This window comes from Schistocerca piceifrons, chromosome 6 (genome assembly GCF_021461385.2).
Source record: "Schistocerca piceifrons isolate TAMUIC-IGC-003096 chromosome 6, iqSchPice1.1, whole genome shotgun sequence".
In the NCBI taxonomy this organism is placed as follows: domain Eukaryota; kingdom Metazoa; phylum Arthropoda; class Insecta; order Orthoptera; family Acrididae; genus Schistocerca; species Schistocerca piceifrons.
This window is the reverse complement of record NC_060143.1, coordinates 334,292,861-334,305,044: the sequence shown is the minus strand read 5'-3', so window position 1 is coordinate 334,305,044 and position 12,184 is coordinate 334,292,861. Positions and strand designations below refer to the sequence as shown.

At 38.5% G+C, this 12,184-nt stretch overlaps 1 protein-coding gene across 3 annotated transcripts in view; it reads right to left on the bottom strand.

Annotated features, from left to right (window-relative positions):
* LOC124802610 (zinc finger protein 160-like) overlaps positions 1 to 12,184 on the bottom strand; it is a 220,150-nt gene that overhangs the window by 159,886 nt on the left and 48,080 nt on the right. For 2 of the 3 annotated variants that reach the window (XM_047263493.1, XM_047263492.1), the window contains exon 6: positions 9,305 to 9,622. The exons of the other annotated variant lie outside the window; for it this stretch is intronic. In XM_047263493.1, the coding sequence (XP_047119449.1) occupies positions 9,305 to 9,622 (318 nt within the window). The remainder of the gene's footprint in view (positions 1 to 9,304; positions 9,623 to 12,184) is intronic. 3 annotated transcript variants of the gene reach the window in all.

Here is a 12,184-nt window from a genome sequence, read left to right as displayed (position 1 = left end):
TGACTGGTATACAATCTGGACTGCAGGTCTTGTCTTCATTAAGTGATTTAAACTGCTTCACTACACCAAGGACATCTAATTCTGAGTTACTTATGTTGGCAGTAATTCTATATTTAAATTCTGAAATATTTACTTTGCCTTATTTGGTGAATGAGTTCTGCATTCAGTAACTCTGTTTTAGTGGCACTGCCCTCAGTGATATCACAATTGTTATTGTGCAATGAAGGTATTGATTGCATCTTGCTGCTGGGGTACTTTACATATGACCAGAATCATTCTGGGTTTCCTGCCAAAATTCAAGACAGAGTTTCATTATGGAAACTATTAAAAGCATATAGCATTGAAGATTGAGCTAAATTTTGAGCTTCTGTAACACTTCACCAAGATTACATATTTTATATCTAAAAACAAAGATGACGTGACTTACCAAACGAAAGCGCTGGCAGGTTGATAGACACACAAACAAACACAAACATATGTTTGTGTTTGTTTGTGTGTCTATCAACCTGCCAGTGCTTTCGTTTGGTAAGTCACATCATCTTTGTTTTTAGATATATTTTTCCCACGTGGAATGTTTCCCTCTATTATATTTATATCAAAGATTACATATTTCGCATTTTTAAAAGGGGACTTGTATATGAATAACTGTCAAAAAATTGATTTTTTTAAATTTTTGTTTTAAAAAATTCTCTGTAGTTTTCTGAACAAGATAAAGTTTACTTCCAGGAAAATGGACCACAGAAAGTGCCAAAATTAGACAAATTTAAAAGTGGCTGCACGCACCACCCATGTCCCCATTGCACACATTCAGCTCAGTTAAAAAAGTTTTGCTCTCATTTGTTTTGTTTTTATGACTTTTTAGTCCCTTAAGTTGGCTAACCTGCAAAAGCTTTACAGTTGCTTATCTTTAGTTTGTACAGAGAGTTTATTCATTGTGTGCTGTTGTTTTGGCATGAATATTTTGTTTACAGCAAAGTTAACTGTGTGTGTGAGTTTCTTGTTGTGTGCACGAGTTTCTTATTCCACTTGAAAATGAAAAAAAGGCAGTATGGGCTACCTTCTTTCATAAATCCTCCACAGATGACAACCCATGTCATGCACTCTGCCCACTTGGCAGAAGCTACCAGAGGGCTGTTACTCAAGGTTAGACCTACAACCATAAACATTATTTGCCATTTGCTATAATGGAAGTTATAAAACCTATGTGTAGGGATCTTAGTGACACAAGATTAGTAGATAATTGTTTACACAGCAGGACTCAAAATCCGAATGAAAGTTTCAACATTTGTATATGGGAATGAATACCAAAAGCGGTTCTAGTAGGATTAAATGCTTTAAAAATAGGTGTGCTGAATGCTGTTCTATGTTTCAATGATAGTGCACTGTCAAGGCTTAATGTTATGGAACTGATGGGAGTGCCTGGTGGAGAAAACATGCACAGAGCTCTAATAGCCATTGACTGAAAGAGACTCTTCGAAGAAGAGAAATCAGTTTTGGAAGCCATCAAAGAAGGAAGAATAAGTAGTGTGAAAAAAAGAAGGGAGGAAGAACGACACAGGAAACAAGATGAAAATGGACCTGGGAGGCATTAGTGTCATGCAAGTTTAATAGAAAAAGCAAGTGTTAAAGTTAACTTGAATTTCCTGAAAGTTAAATTATTTCATGTTCTGGTACACTTTGGTTAAAAAATTGTAAATGTAGAGAGCTGAAATATTGTATACTGTCTTAAAACACGCTTAAGTAAAAGGCAGACTACTCCTGTGACTTAACTTTGAAAATAAAATGCTTTTTTGAAGAAAAACTCTGAGTTCATTTCCAAAATTTTTTGTAATCACACTTAAAATCTATTTGTACCACACTTTATGACAGCACAATCTTTTCAATAGTCTGATTTAAAGATAATAGTGCAAAGAACTTACAGGAATAAACTAAACCTTCTACTTTGTTTTTTGTTTCGAGGTATGTGTACCTATATGATGTAAATAAATAATTAGCATGGTTTATTTCACTTGCAACAAAAAAATACAATTTAAAAAAAGACAAGAGCTAAGGCTGTGGTTCATACATAAAAATGTTCATAACAGATGTCTTAAAAGATGGTAAGCATTATGTGGGCTTACAAATTCTTTGAGTAACACTGTTTAGAAAACTAACAATTTTTTCAACGTTTCCCCTGGTATTCACGGACCAGTCTCCTTAAATTTGGTGTTTTTTGGGTTGCTTATACAACAGTATTCTGACCCATTCTGTGTACTACAGGAGTCGCTACCAACTCTTTTTAATTTATTTGGTATGTATCTCTCAACTGCCATCAATACTATTTTTTTGAATTCAAACCACATCTGGTCTATGCTTACATAGTCAGATTGGAAGGAGTGGAGACTGTCGCTTAGAAAGGTATCCAGCCAATTTTTATCTGCTTTTTTAAACTGATGTACTTTGCATTTATTTTTGGTGGGTTTGGATGATGCAGTATTCAGTCTCACTACAACAACCGTGTGCTCACTACTCTCTGTATCCATCTAAAATTGTATGAGTGGGGTACCTACATGAAATAAAAACTCAAGTTTTCTTTGAACTGTTCAGAAACTGTGTCATCTGAGTCAGAGTCTACACATAATAACTCTCAAGAACTATCAACTTCAATTTCATTACAAGGTAAACTACTGCTGATGGAAATAAACACTCCACTACCTATGATATTTAATACATCCTTTCTGACCATTGTTAGGTCCGTCATAAAAATTTTGGCTGGATTTATTTCCAGCTTTAGCGAGTTTCCATACCTTTAACAATTTGAGCTTTGGTGCTTTCTATTAGCACTTGGATATATGGTTCTTTCCTGACACAGCTACAACAATTTACAAATACAATACCAATTGTTGGTAGGTCTACCTTCCTGTGTTTGCCCTACACCCTTTCTGTAGTTTCCCCGAGGCCCTCTAACCTAAAAAACCACCCAGCCCCTCCATACAGCCCCTGCTAACCATGTACCCACGTCCTGTGTCTAGTGGACTCAACAGTGCAGCCCGGATACCCACCACCCAATACCAGAAGTCAAAGAATCTGCAGCCTACACGGTTGCAGAGTTACGAGAGTGGTTTGAGAAGTTCTCGGAATCACCACGAGAGGTCAGCACTAGCCCAATGAGTTGTTCACATGATACTCATTGGACTGTTGCCTGTAAACATGTGCCACATCAGTGCTCTTGGAAGAGAGCTGTGGCAGTGATGTCGCTCTGTTGTTGTTCCCGCATAGTGATTGGTGAATAAGGGGAGGGGGGGGGGGAGGGAGGGAGGGAGAGGGAGAGGGAGGGAGAGAGAGAGAGAGAGAGAGAGAGAGAGAGAGAGAGAGAGAGGGGGGGGAGAGAGAGAGAGAGAGAGAGAGAGAGAGAGAGAGAGAGAACTGAGCAGTGGTTAAGTACTTCATAAAGAAAGGTATGAAAGCAAAGGACATTCATGCTGATTTCCAGAATATACTGGGGGACTCTCCTCCTTCATATTCAACCGTGCCAAGCAGACAAACAAATTTAAATTTGGTAAGGAGAGCTTAGATAAATATCCACACAGTGTTGGCCAAGATGTGTCACTACTCCAGAAATCATTGCAAAAGTGCACAAAATGGTCATGGAGAATCAACGATTGAAAGTGCGTGAAATTTCTCATGCTTGCCAGATGTAATTTGAAGGGGTGTATCATATTTTAACTGAAGAATTAGAAAGTAAAAAATTATCTGCAAGATGGGTGCCAGGACTCTTGATGCTGGATCAAAAACGCATGGGAATGGGCATATCAGAAAATGTTTGGCCCATTTTAGGAGAAATGAACAAGATTTTTTTCTCCGGTTTGTGACCACAGATGAAACTTGGGTGCACTACTACACCCCATAGACAAAACAACAGTCAAAGCAGTGGAAACATGGTGATTCACCACCGCCAAAGAAAGCAAAGACAATTCCTTTGGCAGGAAAGGTCATGACATTAATGTTCTGGGATGCAAAAGGGATTCTGTTTGTAGATTATCTTCCCACTGGGCAAACAATTACTGGAGAATACTATGCTAACGTCCTGGACAAATTGCAACATGAGATATGCAAAAAAAGGCCAGGTTTAGCAAGGAAGAAAGTCCTCTTCCATCAAGACAATGAGCGCTCACACATGCACCGTCGCCATGGCAAAATTACATGAACTAAGGTATGAATTGTTGCAACACCATCCTTTATTCACCTGATATGGCTCCGTCAGACTTCCATCTCATCCCAAAACTGAAAATTTTTCTTGGTGGACAAAGATTCACTTCAAACGAAGAATTGATAGCTGGAGTTGACAACTATTTTGCAGGCCTGGAGGAAATTCGTTTTCGAGATGGGATCAAGGCACTGGAGCATCGTTGGACCAAGTTCATTAATCGACAAGGAGACTACATTGAAAAATAAAAAAAGTTTCTTTTTTTCTATTCCGTTCCGAGAACTTTTCAAACCACCCTCGTATATGAGCCTCTGATTCACACCTTGATCTTGGCTCTGTACCGGAGCCTGTTCTGTTGATGACGCTTCACCCTCATCTCGCAAGCAAGACCACTAAAGCTAGCCACCCGAAACAAGAGGGATTCTCTCCAATCTACATCAACACACATTGCATGCACCGACATAAGCTACCACCTGCAGTTGGCTGATCCCTGTGCTCTTCATGGCATCCAGAAGCAACCTTTCCACAGCTGGATTGACTTCTTCTGGAATGTAACCACAGAGTGCACTGCATTTCTTCCCTTCCTTGGCAGCTATATCCGTAAGGGGACCCACAAAGTACCTAATGTTGGAGCTCCCAACTATCAGTAAATCCACCCTCTGTGACTACATCTGGCTAAATGACTTTATCAGTCACAGATAGCACCCAAAAATCATCCATCAGACGTATCTGGTAGGCCCTCCAATCAGCCCCTTGGAAAGCCTTTCACTGCCTGCAACACCTTGGTACAACCTTCCACTCGACCGTGTGTAAGGGTGTCCTCTGATGTGCTACTGCAGTGACAAAAGCTAGCAGCTGACTCTACACGTATCCCTAATGGGACTTTTATGCTCTAAATTGTACTGCCTGTAATAGATCTGCTAAATTCGTTACACATTAACTCCATCTGGATCAACTTAAACCACAGCAATATATTAATGTTTTAAATTATGAAAAGAAGCACATAACAGATTGTACATATATAATGGGTATTTTAACTTTGGAGTACCCCCCACCCCCGTTATGTCTTCACATAACCCAGGGGTACCCTCCAGGGGTGAGCATGCACTGGCTGTATATACCATACACTGGTTTTATTCAGAATAATGAATGGATAGAACAGTCAATGAAAACACTAAAGAAACGTTTCCATGGAAAGAAACTTCTAGGTCAATATCACTAGTTTGATAATTAGTTTCAGCTTACTGATGAGCCAACTTAAGATCTAAAAGCCAGAAAATTGCATAACAGACATGGAACAATAGCACAATACATTTTATATTTAAACTTTCACTATTGTTCATGCCTGTTTTGCAACTTTTTTTTTATCTGAAGATGGCTTGTCAATGAGCTGCAACTAGTTATCAAATAAAGGAGTTTTAGTAATCTTGACCTGGAATTTTTTTCCACATACACTGATAAAAAAAAAAGATCTAAACACCAACAAGGAGTTGTGTGCCATAAACAAAAGTTGGTAGGCACGTTTATACGTCTGATAGATAATTTCTATTCCAATTTCACGCAAGACATCCAAGAGTGGCACTAATAGCCTCACTTTGAGGATGCAAATCAGGTTTGCTTTAAATACAAGGTGTAACAATGGTAAAAGTTAGTTACCTCTGAGATTGGATATAGTGAGTAGATGGTAGTCAATAATGCTCTCAAGGCAAAAAAGAAGCCACTATCAGCACCTCACTGATTTTGAACAATATTGTGTAATGGCGCTAGGAGAAGCCGGATGTCCCTTCCGCGTAATTGCAGAAAGACTAAGCAGGAAGGTAGCCACCGAACATGATTGCTGGCAACAGTGGTCATGAGAATTTAGTCACAAGACAACCAAGCTACGGACGGCCACACCGTACTACCGCGAAAGAAGACCATCACATTTGGCATATGGCTCTGGCACATCGTACTGCATCTGCAGCAGCAATTTGAGTAGCAGTTGGCACCACAGTGGCACAACAATCTGTTACAAATAAGTTACTTCCAGGTCATCTCGGAGCCAGAAGCCCTCTAAGTGTGCATTCACTCACCCCAAGCCTCTGCCATTAGCAACTTCAGCAGTGTCACGCGAGTGCTCATTGGAGGGCAGGGTGGAAGTCTGCTGTGTTTTCTGATGACAGTTGGTTCTGCCTCGGTGCCAGTGATGGTCCTGTGTTGGTTAGGAGGAGGCCAGTTGAGGGCCTGCAACCAACCTGTCTGTGTGCTAGACAGACTGAGCCTACACCTGGAGTTATGGTCTGGAGTGCGATTTCGTATGACGGCAGTATGTCAGTCTGGTAATTCGACCTGTTGAGTAGCCATTCAGGGACAGCATACCAGCAGGTGTTTCCCATACCAGTGTATGTTTTCCAACAGGATAACGCTAGCCCACATGCTGCTGTTGCAACCCAACATGCTCTACAGTGTGTCACCAAGTTGCCTTGGTCCACTCTATCACCAGATCTGTCTCAAACTGATCACTTATGAGACATAAGACAACTCCAACATCATCCACAAACATCGTCCCTGTATTGATTGATCACGTGTAACAAGCATGGAAGTCCATCTCACATTTGCTTGCCTGCATTCAACATTCTGGTGGTTACATTAGTTATTAACGTACCAGTATTTCACATTTGCTATGGTTTATCTTGTACTTACATTAACCTACGATCTTGCAATGTTAATCGCTTAAATATGTTACCTAGAAAAATGTATTCCCAAAATTTCATTACTCTACATTAATTATTTTTGGTGTTGCAATTCTTTTTTCCGTCAGTGTATTTTAACATAACAGATCACTTATCTTCCAATTTGACAATGTCAAATAACAACAACAATGGATTGTATCAACTGTTTTCATTCGGCTGCTCCCACAGATTAGTTTTGCTCAACAGCAAAGAATGAATGAATAATTCAAATTAGACCTGAAGTTACAACCAAATGAGTTGAATGTTTCACAACAACCAACTGAATTAGTTGTTTCCATCACTACTAATCAGCAGGCTTTATACTGGTTGCCTAGGTTACAATCCAGTTCAGAATGGTCGGAAAAGTATGATCAATATGTGACCTGACATTTGTAATCGAGGCACGAATCATTCCATCACCTAAGTCATACAGCCACTGGATTGTCACATGCCACCATGTCAAGGTATACCAAGACTGCTTCCATTCAGGGAAAACTGTCACCTCCAAAATCATCTGTTGTGGGCAGCAGTGTACTGACAACAGGGATCACCATCAACAATCACAATATGGGCTCAGTTGAACTTACCAATACCAGATATCTGCTTTGACCTGTGACATAAGATGATATGGCATGTGATGTCTTAAGTGCCCACAACAAAGAGAGCACAGAATACTGACAATATTTATGTTGATCTTCTATTATTTTTTGGGATGTAAGTTGCGATAAAAGGCAGGAGTTTGGTTGCGAGTTGGTAAACCCAACAAATGTGAATATGAAACTTATGAAATCTAATTGTGATGAAACAAATATCCATAACATAGCCCGAGGTCTAGGATCAGTTGAAAGGTGACAATCTGGCTGTGAGTTGGTGAAGCCAACAAATGTATTGTCATGACAATAACTGGAATTCTTGTTGTGACACATATTTTATGCATATTAGATTTTTATGTCCCTCATTTTGACAACATTAAGGGTGAAAGCTGATGACTGATTTTGGCACATTCAATATTTCCATAGTTTGTAAAAGGAGGTAGATGAGGCTCAGTAAAACAAATTACTTATTTACTAATCCAAGACACAACAACAACAACAACAACAACAACAACTGGAGAGCAACCATACTGTTGTGGGAAGGAAGACTAGGGTTTAATGTTTGTCACAATGACATACGGTTTAGGGTTTAACGTTTGTCACAATCTCGTCCTTAGAGATGGAGGACAAGCTTGGATTGACATAGGATACCATCCACGTCTTTTTAAAATGAACCATCCCAGCATTTGCCTCATGCAATTTAAGGAAACCACGAGAAGCCAAAATCTGGTGGCTACACAGGAATTTAAACTGCCAGTCTCTCTGACACACGTCCAGCATCATAACATTGCGCTATATCACTCGGTCTCTTCCTAACGAGTAGCGAAGCCACAGTCCCACATTCCTGCCTCAAGTAAACATACACCACATGGCACACAGCAAACACCATCACTAGATACTCAGAGGTTGATATGTGTTACAGTACAGTAACAGCACACAAAAACCAGGGTTACTAATTTAACCCTGTTCAAGGCAGAACGTAAAGGTATTCTTCTATGGATGATGATTGCATAGTACAAAAAATGGGCTCTCGTGAGCCTACCATTGTCTTTAAACAGAAAGCAATACAAAAACCATCTAGCCAATCACATGCATCTGTTGTTCACTTATAATACCCTATAGGCAACAACCAAGACTCTATTAGTCTTAAAATGGCTCAAAATTAGTCTGAAGAATGCTCAAGGATATGAGAATGCTTCTATGAACCCCTACTTTCAAGATTACTCGACCTCAAACCCAATGAGCAAGACCTGTGCAATCTTGGACTCATTTCTGACCAATTTTTGTAGCTGTGGATGACGGTTTAGCCGTTATCACTCAGGATGGCTCCCAAATACTTCCAACATCTTGTAGCTTCTATGCAATATCACTCCACTGCCATCTTCAGGATGAGAGGTGGTGTTACATGCAACTGTGCAGTGGTCGCTACTGGGTAGATGTGTGTAATTCACCCACTCATGGATGTATTTTACAAAATGACCACTCTAGCTTCCTAGTGAGGCTCGTTCGGGCAAAATCTGCCTTATCTGTGAGTACTGTAATTTTTTCATTTACTTATTTGCTGGTAAACTGTATCCAAATGTTTAGTGAAAACAATTTATTATTCTGGAACTGCCAACGACAACAATAACAACAAAAATAACAACAACAACTTCATACACAAATTTTGTCTGCTGTTGTTACACCATATTCAGATTATACTTTGCCCGAATTATAGTGTCCAGTAATGGTTTGCCCGGTCATAACCAAAACTGATCGCAAAATTTGGTCAAGAGGCAACTTTAAAATAACGTATGTGGTGAACACAAACTTACATGTTCCACCTTCCTTTTCAGCTTCTGCCACAATCTCCTCCAAAAGCACTGCATCACTGAAATCTCCCTGCTCCTGAAGTTCACTAAATTCTGTATCTCCAAGGGACTCTTTCACAAACTCCATCTTAACATCCACAGACTCTACAAAATTTTCATTGTTGAGTGCTTCAACAAAACTTTCGTTTGCTAATGTCGGTGTAGAGTTATTTCCTTCTAATGATTCTGCAAATTCGTTTTTTTCCAATGCCTCCAATGATTGAGTGTCTTCAAACTCTGTTTTCATTGCTTCCTGCTGAAATTCAGTCTTTACAGATAATCCTGAAAGACATCCAGAACTGTTTTATTCTGTTGCCACAAAATAATACAATGATTTTCATGCAACAGAAAACACTAAGGGCCGATTGTATAAATGTCGCTAACAACAGATCAACTGTGTGCCGAGTTCTGAAAATGAACCAAGTTGATGAAATCCCTTTTTTGTATAACACTAAACTTGGATCAACTGGATGTGGTTCAGTGCTGATCTAAATTAGCATGAGACATGCTTGGAAATACCAAAATATCAGCTATCAACATGATTATCACACACTGACCTGGCTATTATTGGTATATTACAGATAAAACAGTATTTATTGTTGAAGATTTCATGTTTTCAAGATGAAGAAAAATAATCACCACAAACTTTTCAAACTTCTTCAAGAAACAATTTAACTCTTGGTGATTAAGGCTCGTGAATGCAGAATGCTGCCCATCATAGAGGTTCAAAATATTAGAAAACAGCAGGTAGCATACTCAGGTGGCATGGACTAAAAGTTAGTGATTTTATAATTGTATTCATGGCTGTTCACAGTTCAGCAGCTGATTATAATTAATGGCCAACTTGCATTGGCTGTAAGGTGGTACAATCTATTTGACTTTGAAAGAAAACTGTTGCCAAATGTGGCAGTGCGTGAGACTTTCAGTTGTTTGCTGAGCATGACGCAAACATACATATTACAGGTCACTGGCCATGCTATTAATGTCTTTCTGTGCACGCCAAAGCTTCAATGGTTTGCAGGTTTTTAAGCCTAGTTATTCAATGCAACCACAACTTATTACTGCAGAAAGCAGCAGAAGTATATATTTTTATTGTCTACTTAGGTACAGCTGTCACCAACCCCAAGTTAGTTTGACCGCAACATGGCATGGTCCTTTTGGAAATGGCATATCCTTGCCTTCCTCAGACTTTTGAACGTACTCATTCAGATGTATTGGGATCTAGAGATTAATGTGGAATGTGAACCACAGTGCAACTTGGGTTTTTGCTCAATAAACAAGCACTCCCAGAGAAGAAAGGCCTTATAAATGAAGGGAAAAAGAGCCAGACTTCGGGTATTCATCAACGCATGTGCTATTGCCACAGAAATCTATGCACAAAATTGGCATTTAATAGTTAAATTGTCACCCTCCTGTGAATACTGGCTTGCAAAAAAAATTTTAAAGTGTATGGTTACTGCTATTCAAGCCTAGAGAATATTTCTGTAAGAGATGTTCAACCATTGTTAACTGCAGTAAAATTCCAGTTACTTACTGTTCACTGCAAATCATTTAAATTTCCCTTTCTTACACTGCTATTAAGAATCTATGAAAGGCCTTTTAACTTTTCATATTAATTAAAATTCATTTTTAAGAATTATATGGGACCAATTATTACTTGCACTCTTTACTTTCTTTGTCAATATTTTTCTTCAACTAATGTGACAGTCTAAGAACTTGATTTAATCTGTGAAATTTTGGTCGTCAAAGTTGATCCTAGTTCACAGTGAAATAATCTGAGATTAAGATTTAAACAACACAGATTACCAAGTTCAGCTTGATCCGAGTTTTATTTCTTGTGCTAATCTAAGATCAACTGCTTTATACAATCGGGCCTACATGGTATTTCCTGGTTAATTTCATTAATGATACATGTGAACTGCACACATTGTGAAACTTGTCCTGTGTTATTAGGACAAACCAAAGAAAAAAGGTAAACAGTAACTTGAACAATAATAATGACACCAAGATGCTAAGGCACAAGCTACTTCAAACATACAAAAAGATGATTTTTTTAACTTTATGAAATTTAAGAACAGAAACTCAGTACTAAGACAATTATTGTAATACATTTTCTCAAATATAGTGATTTTTGTAATACTGATTCTTAGGCAAATTTGTAAAAAGCAAATCCTGATTTCAAAACATTTATTGACTTCGTAATTTTATATGTCTTCCCATATGTCAATATAAAACTGTTTCATACATCAATATTAATTTCATTTCACAAGATAATCTCTTAAAAAATGGAGCTACTTTACTATGTCATGCAGAATCTACTTCGTTATCACAACTGGATTTTCTGTTTTTCTGAACATGATACATTTCACTCATAAAGAACCTGACATTAGGTAAGTAAGATGTTAAAATTCCATTTGGTTTGTTTCAAAAAATTCAGAAGTAAAAATCTAAATTACAGGCAAACAGATGTAACACTTCTGTTGCACCTCAACCCTCGAGTGGGCGCCCTATGCATAAAGTGTGCGAACCACAAATAACATTGTCTTGTATGGTTCCATTGTTGTTTTACAATTGTGATCCCATACCTATTTCTCCATTATTGCTTCAGCTAACATAGTGATAAGTTATGGTGTCATAGCTCCAAGAGAGCAATATTAATATAAAACAGCGAGCTACGTGAGAAAAAAAAAATTAAAATCCAAGCAAGAACATGATCCAGATTACAGGCTAGCAACACAATCCCATTATTGTCTACGCGATCATTAGTAATATCAAATAATCAGTTGGCTGGGAGCTAATGCAACTGTGTTGTTGAATGCTTTGAATGGGTCATTACTGTGGGGT